We start from the raw sequence: 14,570 nt of genomic DNA on the forward strand, positions 1-14,570 counted from the left end.
TGGAACAGATTCACCTTTGAATGAGCCTTCAGGCTCTGGGAGTATATGGAGTTTGGAATAATGGAAGGAAGCCTGGAATTCCACATTCAAGGAATAGTGGCCATAGGGAGTCAGGGAGGGGATTCTCAGGAGTGACTCAGTTCAATTCCTTGTGCTTTTCTGGGGGTGACACAGGTACAAATCTGGTGGCTTCAAAGGCAGAGCTTCTATTCACAGGTCTGCAGCAGAGCTGGTTCAGATGCCACTCCTAACTGCCAGGAGTTTACTGTCTGGATATACCTCCTTAAACAGTGCTTGGGTCACCTACTAATTAACAAATGTTTTCCAGTAGCAAGAAAAAAAGTGATTTTACATAATTTTTCTGGTTAATCTGACATCAAAGGAAATTATCAAATGCCTGAAAATTGACTATTTTTAAACTAGGTGATAAATGTCACCTAACTGTCAAAGGCAGTGGAAAGTTTTGCTTAGAGCAAGCCACTCAAAAACCATGTAGGTGGGAGCTGCTTATCTTTTGTCCACTTCAAGACAAGATTCAAATTCGCTGGGTTGGTCTACTGATGGCACCTAGAAACACTAGTCTACATAGTCACGAAGGCTCAAGAAGCATAAAAGGGTATATAGCTGCTGTCTTGTGTAAAGCTTTGGCCTGCACCCACCTTCTAAAAGACACGAAAAGACCTATCTTTGTTCCAGAAAGCATTAATTAGCCTTTACAACAGATCACCATTCTCTCTAAATTTTGAGAATTTTCTCATTGAGTTACATCAGATGTGAATAAAGCTTGGAAGTTAGTAGAGCAGCATACTGGTAAAAGAAAGAGTAACAGCCAAGTTTTCAGAATTCATGCAGATAATACATTACAACTGCTTCTTGGTATTGAAATACAATGCTTAGCTACAGTACACACACATGCTTAGAAAGACAAAGGTCACAAAACATAAAATTGTGCATTTAAATCACAGTATTAATTCAAAAAGCAAAGACATGGTCAAATTTTCACACTGCCTAGTAATTTATAGAAGGACACTTACAGTCTTCAAGAAGTTTTGCTTTTTCCCCATCAATATCAGCAGGTAAGTGGGCAAAGAGGATTAAAGAAAATCAGATGTTAATAATAAGAACGTTAGAACTCTGAAGATAAAGGGGCATCTTGTCTATTTGATTTGATCTAAGAAAACCCGTATAGTGAAGGTTGAAGTTGTGAAGTTGCAAGAGGAAGAAATTTGCATTAATGGTTTCCTTTAATCTTGCAGCAGCTTTCCCACATAAACATATGGAAGAACAAAAGCAATGGTTCTTCCAGGCAAAAAGAGTTCTTCCAGGAATAGGAATGGTGAATTCCATTCCATACATGTTGTGCTGGACAAGTAATTATGTTCAATTTGAAAAATAGCTGAAATCTACAATTAATTTGAGTTGTCACATACTGTGTAGTGTCTGGTCATATCATCCCAGACATCACTATGCATATGGTAATAACACCTAACAATGGGACATTGCTACAGTGACAATGCTGCATGCAAGCCAAGTCCAACACTAATTTTAGATTTTTATATTTCTATGGTTGATCTCCAAAGTTATTAATTGAACTTTTTAGACTGTTAGCAGATTTCTGCTTCAGAATTTCTCAGTCACTCAGGGGTTGCTGGTGCCCACACCAAGGAGGTGTTCATGTAGTAGAGAAAGGATGTAAGAAATAGGGGCAGGGAAGAAATTACATTAGCATGCAATTCAAATCATTCCATAGTGCTGCCTGTCGTTACTACTTGCAAAGGTTAATACAGGAGCACCTGGGTTTTTCTGTGACTTTCTTTTCATTATGGTTATGCCTCTTCTCCATTAGCAGTGATAATTGAGTTAGCCGTAGGTGACTGTTTCCCTCTGACTGATAGATTGAACAGTCAGATTAAGGGGGAATATATTTAATATGAGAGAGAGCAAAAGCATTTCTCTCAAATGCTCTTCTTTCTCTCCTGTGTATCTGTCAGGGCAAATGCTTACTTAGGCATTCCCACTCCAATGGGCTTAAGCAGTTGTATATTTTTGTGAAAACTGAAATTAAGGTCATTGGATGAATTTTTTTTTTTAAAAATAAGAAAAGCATTGCATTTTATTGTACTTTATAGAAGCACAGCAAAAAGTCAACAAAGTGTGGGACAAACCACATCTCTTCCTAATGTCTTCCCACTGGCAGTTGCAACCTCTATGGCAATAATAATAATAAATAAATAAAAATGACATCCCAACAATTGAATAGCCCCAGGAAAGTGCTATCTTCCTTGCACCTTGGAAAGCTTGCCAAACAGATATTCTATTCAGGAAGGTAATGGCTTCAAAGAGCTCATGCAGAGAAATCAATTCTGAAGTACAGTAATTGTCCAGATTTGAAATTTTGCTTTCCATTGTAGGAAAAGTGACCAGGTGGAACCTAGCATTATCTTTATTTTTCACAAACAGGCCACCCAGAGCAGGGAGAGCACAGTATATATCCTACTACGAGGAAAATGGAGGGCTAATACAGTAGCTGTTGTTTGCTCCACTTCAGTGTTTTTGCAAATTACTTGTATTTTCAGCAGTTGCATCTTGGCCTTTGACCACATTGTTTAAACCAAATAAGACTATTTATTAGGCTCTAGATAATATACTTTTCCTAGTTCTAGACTTATATTTAAGATTCAAAATTGGAAAGTGAGATGCGCCTTGTCTGAATCAAGAGAAATTAATTATGGGGTGGTTTAGGGATTCCAAGGGGCATGGAGTTGGCAGAAGGAGTCTTCCCTCATCTTTGCAGAACACCCTCAGCATATGACAGGCAAGGGTAAAGGGTAAGGGGATGAGTGGGGAGGTCTCCATGATCATTTTAAAGTGGCTCATATAGTTTTCTTGCAGGACTGCTTCTCTAAAGAGCCACCTGTTGGGAAGATCAGGCCGCTTGCACAACTCAATTCTTCTCAGGCCATCCCCAGCAGGGCAGACAAAAGGCACCTGAGGGGGAAGGAGGAGAATGACAGGGAGGGAATTGTGCGTCGGACCATTTCAATGGCCACTTCTACAGTGCGAATCTTTATAAACACCAGGTGCTGAAGGTAAAAGCCAAATTAATTTTGATTAGCTTTTCAGTATCACACAGACACCTTCTCCATTCACGCAGTTCAGAGTGATGATAAATGCTGGGAGGCTTTGACTCCTGGGCCTAACAGCTTTAAAATGTTAATACTTACGATCGAGAGGTACTTCCAGTGCACTAATCATCTGGCACAGGAAGAGAATCAGGGGCAGTCTGCCTGCAGATAAGCGCTTCCTTTTCGGCATTATTTTAAGCTGCATTAGCTTAACTCCTGCTGAGACCCACACACTGAATTTCCTTTTCTTCTTTCACAAAAGATTTTGTGAAACGTTGTGTGCAACGTTTAAGTAATTTTCATGCGGGAAACTGAAAAAGGATAGAGTAGGAATAATAATTATAACGTATTAAAAAGAAGGAAATGAAGAGCGGAAGTCTGCAGCACAGAGAATTAGCCCTGTATTATACATGAACTCTAAACGAAAGTTAATTTTTAAATATTTAACTCTCAAGACTGGAATAATCATTTATTCATAAATCAGCTAAAATCAGTTCAGAGATATTAGTAGTGATGTGAAGCATAATCTGTCTACCATCCTTACGATTTTTCCATTTTAAATGGTATTTGTATTACAAGTGTTCAGAGGCTATCATGTCTTTCCCAACAGATCAGGAAAACTTGGCTTTTAAGCTGGTTAGAAAGCAATCACTTTGTGACTTTAGAGGGGAGGCCTAATGGCTTCTCCATTCCACAGATTATCTCTGGGAAAGTTCAGGGAATTGTTGTAAATTTGCTTCAAAGCCAAAACACTAATTTACCAGATGAGCACTGACCATTCAAGTCTTCCCCATCTCCCACCTAGATTACAGCAATGAACCTAGCTGGGCTCTGAGTTCGGGCCCTTCCTCACTGTAGTCACCCTCCTTCACAGTGCTGATTAATTTTTTCTACAAGGCCTTCTCTGGTTAAATATTGGGAGTAGCCATATGTGATCCCTCAAATAAAGTCTAATGTATCTTTAAACAAGTACTTAAAAACCTCAGTGATCTGGGCTTAATTTATCCTACAAACCTGACTTCCTTTTATTTCCATATAACCATTTTTTGGTTTGATGATTCATTTCTGTTTTTCTTTCTTATGTCAGTCCTTCGATATGCCCCAAATTTTCCTGCCTTCTTGTCTTTGATTATTCTATTTCATCTGCCTGGAATGCCTTTATCCACCATATTTTCTTATCAAAGTCCAATTTATTTCTTATAGATCAGTTAAAAGGTCACCTCCAGGAAACATTAGCTGATCACTTGAACTAGAAGTTATTTCACCACCACCCCTGATTCCCTGAAATTCCTTGCTTTAAACATCACATACATAGGCAGATATATATTAATAAAGAGACTGTGTACACACATTGTATACATGCTCTCTATTCCTCCAGGCAAGGATTTTGTCTCTCTCATCTTTGTAGCCCTCTCCCACCACCTAATACAGCCTGCCTTGCATATTGGAAGTGTCCATTGCAAAATGGAGAGCATGAGCACAAACATATTAATAGAAGATTGATATCCATCCCACAGCAAACTCCTACCTGAAATGATAGGTTTAATCATGTCCTCTCGTTAATGAAGAGAGGTGGGGTGACCAATGACTCTCTCAAGAAGGTGGGAGGGATGTTATTATTATAAACTGGTGTACCTCCCAAAAGTTGAAGTACTGAATTGTTTATGTAATTTTTATTTGTATAATTGTATATTTTATGATGTCCATCTTTTCCAATAAACTGCAATTCTCCTCAGGGCAGGGATGGCATCTGTCCTATCCCCCACTGCATCCTCATAGCCCATCACAGTGCCTGGCACATGGTAGGTAGTAAATAAATATTTGGATAAAAAAATAAATGAAAGGAGAAAAGGGGAAAGAAAAGGAGACTTTACAATCTTTGAAGCTGAGGTTGCATTTGGAGTCTGACTATGATCTATCCAAAGCTGTATTTATATTTATACTGCTTGGTTTAAAAACCAATTTTTTGTTAATATGATCAAATTAGTTGTATGATCATGTCTGTGTGTGGAATAGTGCTTAAATGTCAAAAGGAAAATGAAATAATCCTAATAACATATTTTGTTAGCAATCAAGTTCTGATTTGAACATGATTAAAATTGTAGTAGGACACTTCTTGCAAAACAAATTTTAAAAGAATATGCCAGGCCGGTTGTGGTCACGCCCGTAATCCAAGCACTTTGGGAGGCCGAGGCGGGTGGATCACCTGAGGTCAGGAGTTTGAGAACAGCCTGGCTAACATGGTGAAACCCTGCCTCTACTAAAAAGGCAAAAATTAGCCAGGCGTGGTGGTGGGTGCCTATAATCCCAGCTACTTGGGAGGCTGAGGTGGGAAAATTGCTTGGCTGCAGTGAACCAAGATTGTGCCACTATGCTCCAGCCTGGGTGACAGAGCAAGACCCCATCTCAGAAAAAAAAAAAGAAAAAAAGAAGATGCTAAACATAAACATTATACTTACATAAATATTATTTTATGAATAAAACATCCATATTATTTGGCTTCATTTAAGAGCTAGGAAATGTCTTTCCATATTATAATATCCAAACATTCATGTCCGTTAAGCATTGAGACGTAGGCACAGAAGCTCACTCAACCATTTCTGAACAAATACAAACCAGACTATCTTTCTGTGAGTGCAAAGCACATCTAGATCATTTAGTCAAATTTAATTAGGTCTCTCATGAGTTTTTGGTTGAAACACTGATTTTCAATTCACATAAGCTTTAGGGAAGTTAAAAATAAATGTAACAAATGGCACGAAAACATGCGGATCTTACATATTATACATATTAAGATAAAGCAAAAGAGCCAGACTCTGAAAATGAAAATGGTTTGTCTGATTTCTGTGTCATGCTAATGGAGATTATTGGACTTAAGTGCCAAGTTCTCCAGAAAGAGGGAGAACTAATATACTTTCCAATAGATGTACTAATAAATTGTAACACCTGTAAGATCTTAAACAGCTACATACAATTTCTGTTGTAAGTTCTTCATGTATTTTGCCTGGATGCATTAACTATTCACCCTCCAATATAGAGAAAATCATTAGACAAATCCATATAAAAGAAAGTATCAATCAACCTCTATGCTTTTTCAGAGTATACATGGAGTAAACTATTACACATCAAATCACAGTGTTTTATAAAGAAAAAAATTGCATTTTTAAGAAAAATTGAAAGCACTTACTTAAAGAGACATGAGTAAATAAATCCTCATACTGCTGGGAGGTCATGAACTACGATAACTGAAGATAAGTGTTCTCCTCAGAGGTTTTAAGTTAAACTGTACCATTAGCCACAAATCATCTCTAGCGTAGGTTCTGTTAGAGGAGGACGAAGCAATGGTCCAGCCCATCCTCTGGCTCCTGCTCATGGAAAATCACCCACTCCTGTGACGTATGCCCTTATAGGTGAAAATCCAAATGCCTAAGGACACCATTAAGTCCCTAGCACTCAATCAAACTGAAAATCAAATAGAGCTACAGAAGACGTAGCTTTCTCTTAATGAGAGTAATGTACTCTGCACACTGCACCAAGAAAAACCACTGCTTTGCACTCTCGATATTGACGTAAATGCCTTGACTCAGTAGGAGCCCATCTGCCTTGTACTTTACCTTGGAAAATGATGGTCACTCTTCATTAAGTGAGAATCATGAACTAAAACTAAATTGTTAATGTAATTATACTACCTTGAACAAAATCCCAATTTGAAATAGCAGCACGATTTTTAATCAAGGCTAAGGAACATGCTAGTGCAACATAGCTTACAATGTACAAAAAATATTTGCCATAGACATTTTAAAGCATGATTGAATGAGATAAACGGTAGGTTCGTCTTCTAAAAAACAGGTCACCCTGATACTTAAAATCACACATATTGCTAAAAGGACTGAGAGTAATGATAAACAGCAAAGTCTTTTCATATCTCATTTAATTTAACTCCATTCAAAGCAACTTTTCGTATGTTACCTATAGAACCCGTGAAACAGAAGGGGGAAAAATCCCTTCTTTAGTAAACTTTTGATCATTAGAAAAGAAATGCAATTCAAGGTTCCCTTATTTCTTTTGCCTCAAATTCATATTAAACCACAGAGCAAATATTCCCCTGCATTACTTACTATGTATTTCAAAAGAAAACCCGACAGTTTTGACAAAGGATTCACATCAAGCCTGAGAGAAACAGCTCTCCTGTTGCTTACTTCAGAAGTCTTGTCTTTAGAAAGAAAATAAAACCTTTCTTTTTCTCTCAAATGAAGAACGAAATTCACAATATTGCCCATGGCAAAACTTGAGGAGCTTCTTTACACCAGATTCCATGTGAATAGGACCCCATGGACTTCTACCACATGTGGGTCCTGGCCTTCTAAAGGAAGAACAATTTAAGACAATGTAGACAATATGTATTTCAAAAAGTTAATTTTAAAAGTAGGCATTGTGTGCACACGGTACAATATTCATAAAGTACAAAAGACCATAGAATGCAAAGTAAGCAACCAGCAATCCCCTTTCTCCCGGAGGAAGTAGTCATTATTACCAAGTTTTGTGAATCTTTCCAGAGAGAGTCCAGGCATAAAGAAACATAAAAATATATTAAGCAGGCCAGGCACGGTGGCTCACGCCTGTAATCCCAGCACTTTGGGAGGCCAAGGTGGGTGGATCACAAGGTCAGGAGATTGAGACCATCCTGGTTAACATGGTGAAACCCCGTCTCTACTAAAAATAATAAAAAAAAATTAGCTGGGTGTGGTGGTGGATGCCTGTAGTCCCAGGTACTCGGGAGGCTGAGGCAGGAGAATGGCGTGAACCCGGGAGGCAGAGATTGCAGTGAGCCGAGATAGTGCCACTGCACTCCAGCCTGGGCGAAAGAGCGAGACTCCGTCTCAAAAAAAAAAAAAAAAAAAAAAAAAATTTATATATATATGTGTATATATATACACACACACATATATATATATATAGAGAGAGAGAGTGCACAATAATTTAAGGACATTTTAGATTTAGAAAATTATTAAAAAGCTTTTGGGACACTGACATTAGATTATCAAAAATACCAAGGTCTTTTTGAATGAAATCTAGTTATTTGCAACACACATGATCATCTGAATACAGGATTTTTCACATCTCTTTTACTTAGCACAGCAGTAACAAGAAAGAAAATAGAACAATATGAGGCAACGATATAATTGAGAGATCTAAGACAAACGATAAAGCATGGTTAATGAAAAGCTCATGTGTGTTAGATTAATAGCAACCCTGACTGAGGATAACACCTGTTCCACACTTTCCAGGCTTGTCCGGCCAGCTATCTGATGACAGTCGTCAGGATTGGCTTCTGGGATGAGAGAGTTGATTGGAAAAGAAAAGATGGTTGGGGAAAAAGAGGAAGGAACTAGTTCTTTGCAAAGGAAAGGGAATTTCCTTCTTCATCTCACCTTCCAATCCAATCACAATTTGCTAAACAGAGTGGGGAAGGGACTGCTCCACTCTGAATGCCTGCCATGCTCACAGTCTTTCTTCTGCATTGACCTCATCACTCTGACCAAGGCAAAAAGAATCAGGGTGGGTGTTCAGCCTTTGTCTGAACAAAGGGAGCCATGTAGAGCCTGTGAGTTGACTTGGCTGCTTGTGAGGCACTGAAGAGTGACCAACTAAGTGGTAACAAATTCTTTTCTCATAGAGAGGGTGAATGTGAGATAGAGAGAGAGAGTGAGTCAGTGGTTTGGAGCAGCAACAAAAGCCAAAGGTCAAATAGAGGCAAGGCAGTAGGAGCAAGCATGAGTAAGCAAAAGATATGAGGCATCGAGTGCAGAATGAAGCCAGTGGGTGGCAGAGGATCAATAGAAACAGAGACAGAGAAGAGCTGAGTGGTCATAACATCAGCAGAACACTGGATACGTGACAACAAGCATCTTCTACTCCTGCACTACAATCACCAAGCCTCTAAATCTCTTGGTACCCCCAAAAATGTTCCAATTATCTGTGAAGTTTGCTACAGTAGTGACTGAGGTTGAGACATCTTCCTGTCTCTTTCCAGTCTTGTGTATTCTATAACAAACTTTCATTAATATGGTAGGTAGACTGTTGCATTGGTGGCCCCAGGAAGCACCTTTCCCAGTATCCATGCCCTTGCATAGTCACCTCTCACAATGGCTGTGGGCTTGGCCATGTCACATGCTTTGGCCAGTGGGATTTTTAGCAAGCAATATGTGAACAGAGGTGTGATGACCATTTGCACACTGCAGCTTATCCTCTTGTAATGTTCCCTCTGGGAAGTACGAGCCATACTACTGATGATAAGAAGCTAGTGGAAAGAGACACTGGGAGATGAGAGACCATCTTGAACTCTGGCCCCAGCTGAGCTCCGAGCTAAAAACAGCGGAGCCAGTGACTTTTTAAACTACACGTAACAGAAGAACCATCCTGCCAACCTTGAGGATTATGAGAAATAATAAACTGTTGTTGCTTTAAGTCACAAAATTTAGGAATGGTTTATTATAGCCATAGATATCTGCAATAATGAATTGAGATAAACTGAGATTGGCTGTTTCTTGCAACCAGAAACATACTAACAGGCACATTTAGGAGGACTGATGATCCAAATGTGCGGGTCTCACGGCTGAACCTAAATTAGTAAATAGTGTGGTGATGTAGACTTCTCTTCAAAACGAATCTATCCTTTTTGGTTTTTCTAGATACTTCTCCATATATATGTTGGTGCAGCCAAAGGGCACATACTTAACTTACATTTCTCACACAAACTTATAGTCAGAATAAACAGAAGGTGGTTAACACTGACCATTATTTTAGCATAAATTTGTTTATGCTAAAATATTTTAACATAATTGTAAATTATGTCTAATTTATTGTCTTAGGCATTATATTAATTTATTTCTAATGTAGAATAGCAAAGATTAAGGTAGAGAACAGGATGAGAGAGTCCAATATTGTTAGTCTACCCCTCATACTTTCCCATCTCCATGGATCATACTAGAACTCTGACTGAGCTCAGCCTCAGCTTCTCTTCTTCTCACTGTCCCACAAGACAGGCAATCTGGGGAAAGCAGGGAGGAGAGAGGGGCAGGCCAAACCACAGGGACAGGCCTCTTCCTTCCTCATAAGGTCCACTTCTCAGCTGATTCCCTTCAGATTAGAAAATAGAAACAAAGTTCCATTTAAAAACAAAAATGGAAAGTAGGAAACTGCTCTAAAAGTGAGGTCTGAGAAATGAAAATTTAATTCTGAATATGGGTCTTCAGAGCAACATATTCAGAAACATTTGTAGAGTCACTGAAACAAGCTCTGGCTGTATTTATCTTCCTGTAAACTGAGATTTCTACAAATACCACTGAGAAGATGTAAGGATTGGAAACAGTTTATTAAAAACTTCAGCAAAAAAGGCATAATTGTATATTATGTCTAATTTATTGTCTTAGGCATTATATTATTTCTAATGTAGAGTAGCAAAGATTAAGGTAGAGAACAGGATGAGAGAGTCCAATATTGTTAGTCTACCCCTCCTACTTTCAGGATATTAATATTCTAAATGCTATACCTTATCCACTTGTCAAGAAAACAACACATGGCAAAATGGCAGCCATTTAATAGTAAAAAAATAGCATTTTGAAATGCCAGGCAGGCTAGCCACTTTTGAAAATTATTGTGTCACATTTCAAAGATAAACCCCGCAATGCTTGCTGAATGGTATGAACCAGTCAGGGTAGGGATGCAGTGCACAGGTCAAAATCTCAATGTGTACTCCTTTCCTAATGAGTGTGAAGGGTAGTAGTGCAGTGAGAAGACAGAGCAGGAGAGAGAACTAACCTCATGGTAGAAGTCCATGGGGTACTATTCACATTCTACTCCAGTGAGAAATTAACCTAGAAGTCTCAATGCTTACATTATACAGTTGATACTTCTCCTGTTCTGTTGCCCAGAGTGGATGTGCAGGCACCTCTGCTCGAGACTGGCAGAGGTGCCACCATTTTGTGATGCTGCATCTTAACAAATGTCTTCCAAAGTCCATGCTCTCTTGCTCTTACCTTCCTCCAACTAGAAGTGATACACACATCTTTTGCTCACAATCCATTGACCAGATGTAGTCAATGACTCCAATCACCCGAGAGTCTGGGAAATGCTGGGGTGTGGGTGGAATATTTAGTGAGCGCTAGTATTTCTGCCACGGGGAGCATGGGCTATTCACAATCAATCTGAAGTGCTTTTTCTGGAAAGAGTTTCAGAGTGACATCCTAGAGGATGGCCATCTTATTGTTCCATTTCGGCAATTAGTCAGGGAGCAGGATGATGATGATGATGATGGGTTGTGTGGGTGCTAGCTGGTTGAAGCTACCTCCTCTGTCTTCCTCCCAGATGCATCTATGAATCATTCTTTTCTATAACTTGTGCTTCCCCCGAACAAGGGCCTGAGCATGTGGGTTGGGGAGGCAAAAGGCCCAGATTTGCCAAACTCAAAGGGCATCACTCCCAACATGCCACAGATTTCTATAATCTTCCCAGCCACATTTCAAAATACATTCTGCCAAGGTATCCAGGCTCTCTGTAATCATAACAGAACCAGGAAAATGAGAAATAGAGATGGACATGACATGAAGAATTGTATTTTCCACTTGCTATCAGTGCAGGGGAAGGTATATTTTCACAAACCAAATAGCTGAAAATTCTTCATTCCAGCCAGAGGCTGTTCCATATAAAGAACAAATTTCAGTCACTTACTGATATGCATGTTGTATTATAAAGAACTTGCCAGCAAAACAGCAGAGTAATGCATAAAATATTTAACTCCTGGTGCATTTAATTTTCTTTATACAGGCTATGTGAATATCTGCCTTTATAAAAAATAATCAACGAGTGGCCACTTGTTTGTAAGAAAATTTATCAGGTTTACCCCAAAGAGCATCCCTCTCCCAAGCATTTAGAATATAAATCAGTTTCTTGGAAGTTAAATATTAACTCCTCAGGAGACCATGTCCTCTGTGAAAGGTAAGTACACAAAAGCATGAATGTTAGAAACAACATTCTCTGTACTGTGAGATTTAATCAACCCAACAATTTAAGAGCTTTGGAATATTCTGCTGTCTCTGCTCAATTTTGCTGTCTTTGACTTCTCAGGAACCACTTTTTCTATAAAACCACACTCTCTTTTCACCACCACTGAAACAGACTCCATAGAAAGAATATATTCCATTGTGATGATTTGAAAGACATGTCAATTCAAAGTGCAGTTTAGGTAGAAATAGAGCGACCATACAATCCACAATTCCACTGCTCGGTATATACCCAAAAGAAGGGAAATCAGTATATTAAAGAGGTATCTGTATTCCCAAGTTTGTTGCAGCACTATTTATAACAGCCAAAATTTGAAAGCCATCTACATGTCCAGCAACCCATAAATGGATAAAGAAAATGTAGTACTTACATATAATGGAGTACTATTTAGCCATAAAAGAGAATGAGGACAGGCTCAATGGCTCATGCCTCTAATCCCAGCACTTTGGGAGGCCGAGGCAGGTGGATCGCTTGAGCTTTGGAGTTCAAAACCAGCCTGGAAAACAAGGCAAAACTCCATCTCCTCAAAAACAAAACAAAACAAAAATTAAGCTGGGCATGGTGGCAAGTGCCTATAATCCCAGCTACTCAGGAGGCTAAGGTAGGAAGACAGCTTGAGCCTGGGAGGCAAAGGTTGCAGTGAGCCAAGATCATGCCACGGCACTTCAGTCTGGGCAACAGAGCCAGATCTTGTTTCAAAAAAGAAAAAAAAAGAGAGATCCTGTCATTTATAACAACAAAATAAGCCAGGCACGGAAACACAAGCATCACATGTTCTCACTTATTTGTGGGATCTAAAATTCAAAACAACTGAACTCATGGAGGTAGAGAGCAGAAGAATGGTCACCCGAGACTACGAAGGGTAGTGGGAGGGTGGTTGGGGTGGAAGTGGGGATGGTTATTAGGTACAAAAAAAATCAAAAAGAATGAATAAGACCTAGTATTTGATAGCACAACAGGTTGATTATAGTCAATAATTTAATTGTACATCTTAAAATAACTAAAATAGTATAATTGGATTGTCTGTAACACAAAGGATAAATGCTTGAGGGGATGGATAACCGATTTTACATGATGTGATTATTACGCATTGCATGCCTCTATCAAAACAACTCATATACCTCATAAATATATACACCTACTGTGTAGCCACAAAAATTAAAATTAAAAAAAATTTTGAAGTTTTTTAAAAAAGAAAAAGAAAAAATAAAACCAAAGAGCGGTTTGAAATGTCCTCAGGTAGAAGTATTTTTGGCCAAAGTGTCTAGCCTCCTAGAAGAGTCAGGACAGAAGAGCCTCTGGTTTTTATCAAAGTTGCTTGATAAGAATGTTAAACCTAGAACGACTGCCTCTCTGTGTCTTTTCAGTTTAATTTTCATGGACAATTTTGTGTGAGTAAACGGAGCATTTATTTTCTAAAGATAAATATTTATACCCTCTGGAAAGAAATATGGGGAGTAAGAAAAAAGTGAGATAAGGAGGACAAAGAAAAAGCAAGGAAAGAAGAAATGTCATGGAGGTAATACATTTCCAAGTTATGTTGTGCTTATTCTTATCATTTTTATTCCGAAATTGTGGTAGTCCGCAAATAAACTGGGCTAAAAATACTTACAAAAAATAATTTCTTTAAATATATTAAAGGAATCACAAAGATTTCAAGAAAAGCTTTACTAGAGGATTCCCTATAAGGGATTATGCTTTGAAGGTCTCTAAGGTCTGCCTTCCTAGACTTAACACTGAATTATGAGAGCCAAATCTGCTCTAATAGAAATGGAGTCAAATAAACCAGCCACCAGTAATGATGGTCACTGAGATGCCAGCACAGAGGGAAAAACCAAGACCAGAAATGGGAAGACAGCTAAAAATTAGATCCTTTGGGGCTGCTGGTTGTTGGGTCTAGGCACAAGCAGGAATGGGGAAGTGAGGACCAGCCACATGGTGCTTCTCAACCAAGGGAAGAATGAGGTGAGCAGGCCATGCAAGTTTGCCCAGTCTGCTCTCAGAGAGGAGTGGGCTCGGGACTCTCAGCTGAAGTTGCGCAGTGGGTTCTGGGTGGCATCACTTGCTGCACCTGTGTCCAGTGGGGCCAAGTTGGATAGTACGAGAGGCAACATTCTGGGGAGAAGGTGATTCAAAAGTCTGGCAGAAGTGAGCTATGATCACATCACTACACTCCAGCCTGGGTGACAGGGCAAGACTGTTTAAAAACAAAATGAAAAACAAACCAGAAAGCAGAAAACAAAAGCCTGCAGAGCATCCAACAGAGCTGACAAATGAAAGGATTGGGTAAAGAAGGAAATTCAGGGAGGTGGCAGCAGAAAGACTACCAGGGAGACCACTAAGAATAAGATTTGAGACTAAGGGATGTGGGAGACAGAACCT

General features: G+C 39.1%; 1 protein-coding gene across 50 annotated transcripts in view; it reads right to left on the minus strand.

Moving 5' to 3' along the window:
• The window catches only part of NRCAM (neuronal cell adhesion molecule), a 305,485-nt gene that overhangs the window by 90,623 nt on the left and 200,292 nt on the right, over nucleotides 1-14,570 (minus strand). For 40 of the 50 annotated variants that reach the window (XM_073009252.1, XM_073009268.1, XM_073009263.1 and 37 more), the window contains 2 exons: nucleotides 3,225-3,436; nucleotides 1,035-1,052 (listed from right to left, as the gene is read on the minus strand). In XM_073009252.1, the coding sequence (XP_072865353.1) occupies nucleotides 1,035-1,052; nucleotides 3,225-3,330 (124 nt within the window). In that variant the 5' untranslated portion in view covers nucleotides 3,331-3,436. Of the gene's footprint in view, nucleotides 1-1,034; nucleotides 1,053-3,224; nucleotides 3,437-6,312; nucleotides 6,614-14,570 lie in introns of those variants that run through there. The other 10 variants (XM_073009259.1, XM_073009255.1, XM_038004509.2 and 7 more) reach the window with 2 other exon arrangements.

This window comes from Chlorocebus sabaeus, chromosome 21, assembly GCF_047675955.1.
Source record: "Chlorocebus sabaeus isolate Y175 chromosome 21, mChlSab1.0.hap1, whole genome shotgun sequence".
Classification (NCBI taxonomy): domain Eukaryota; kingdom Metazoa; phylum Chordata; class Mammalia; order Primates; family Cercopithecidae; genus Chlorocebus; species Chlorocebus sabaeus.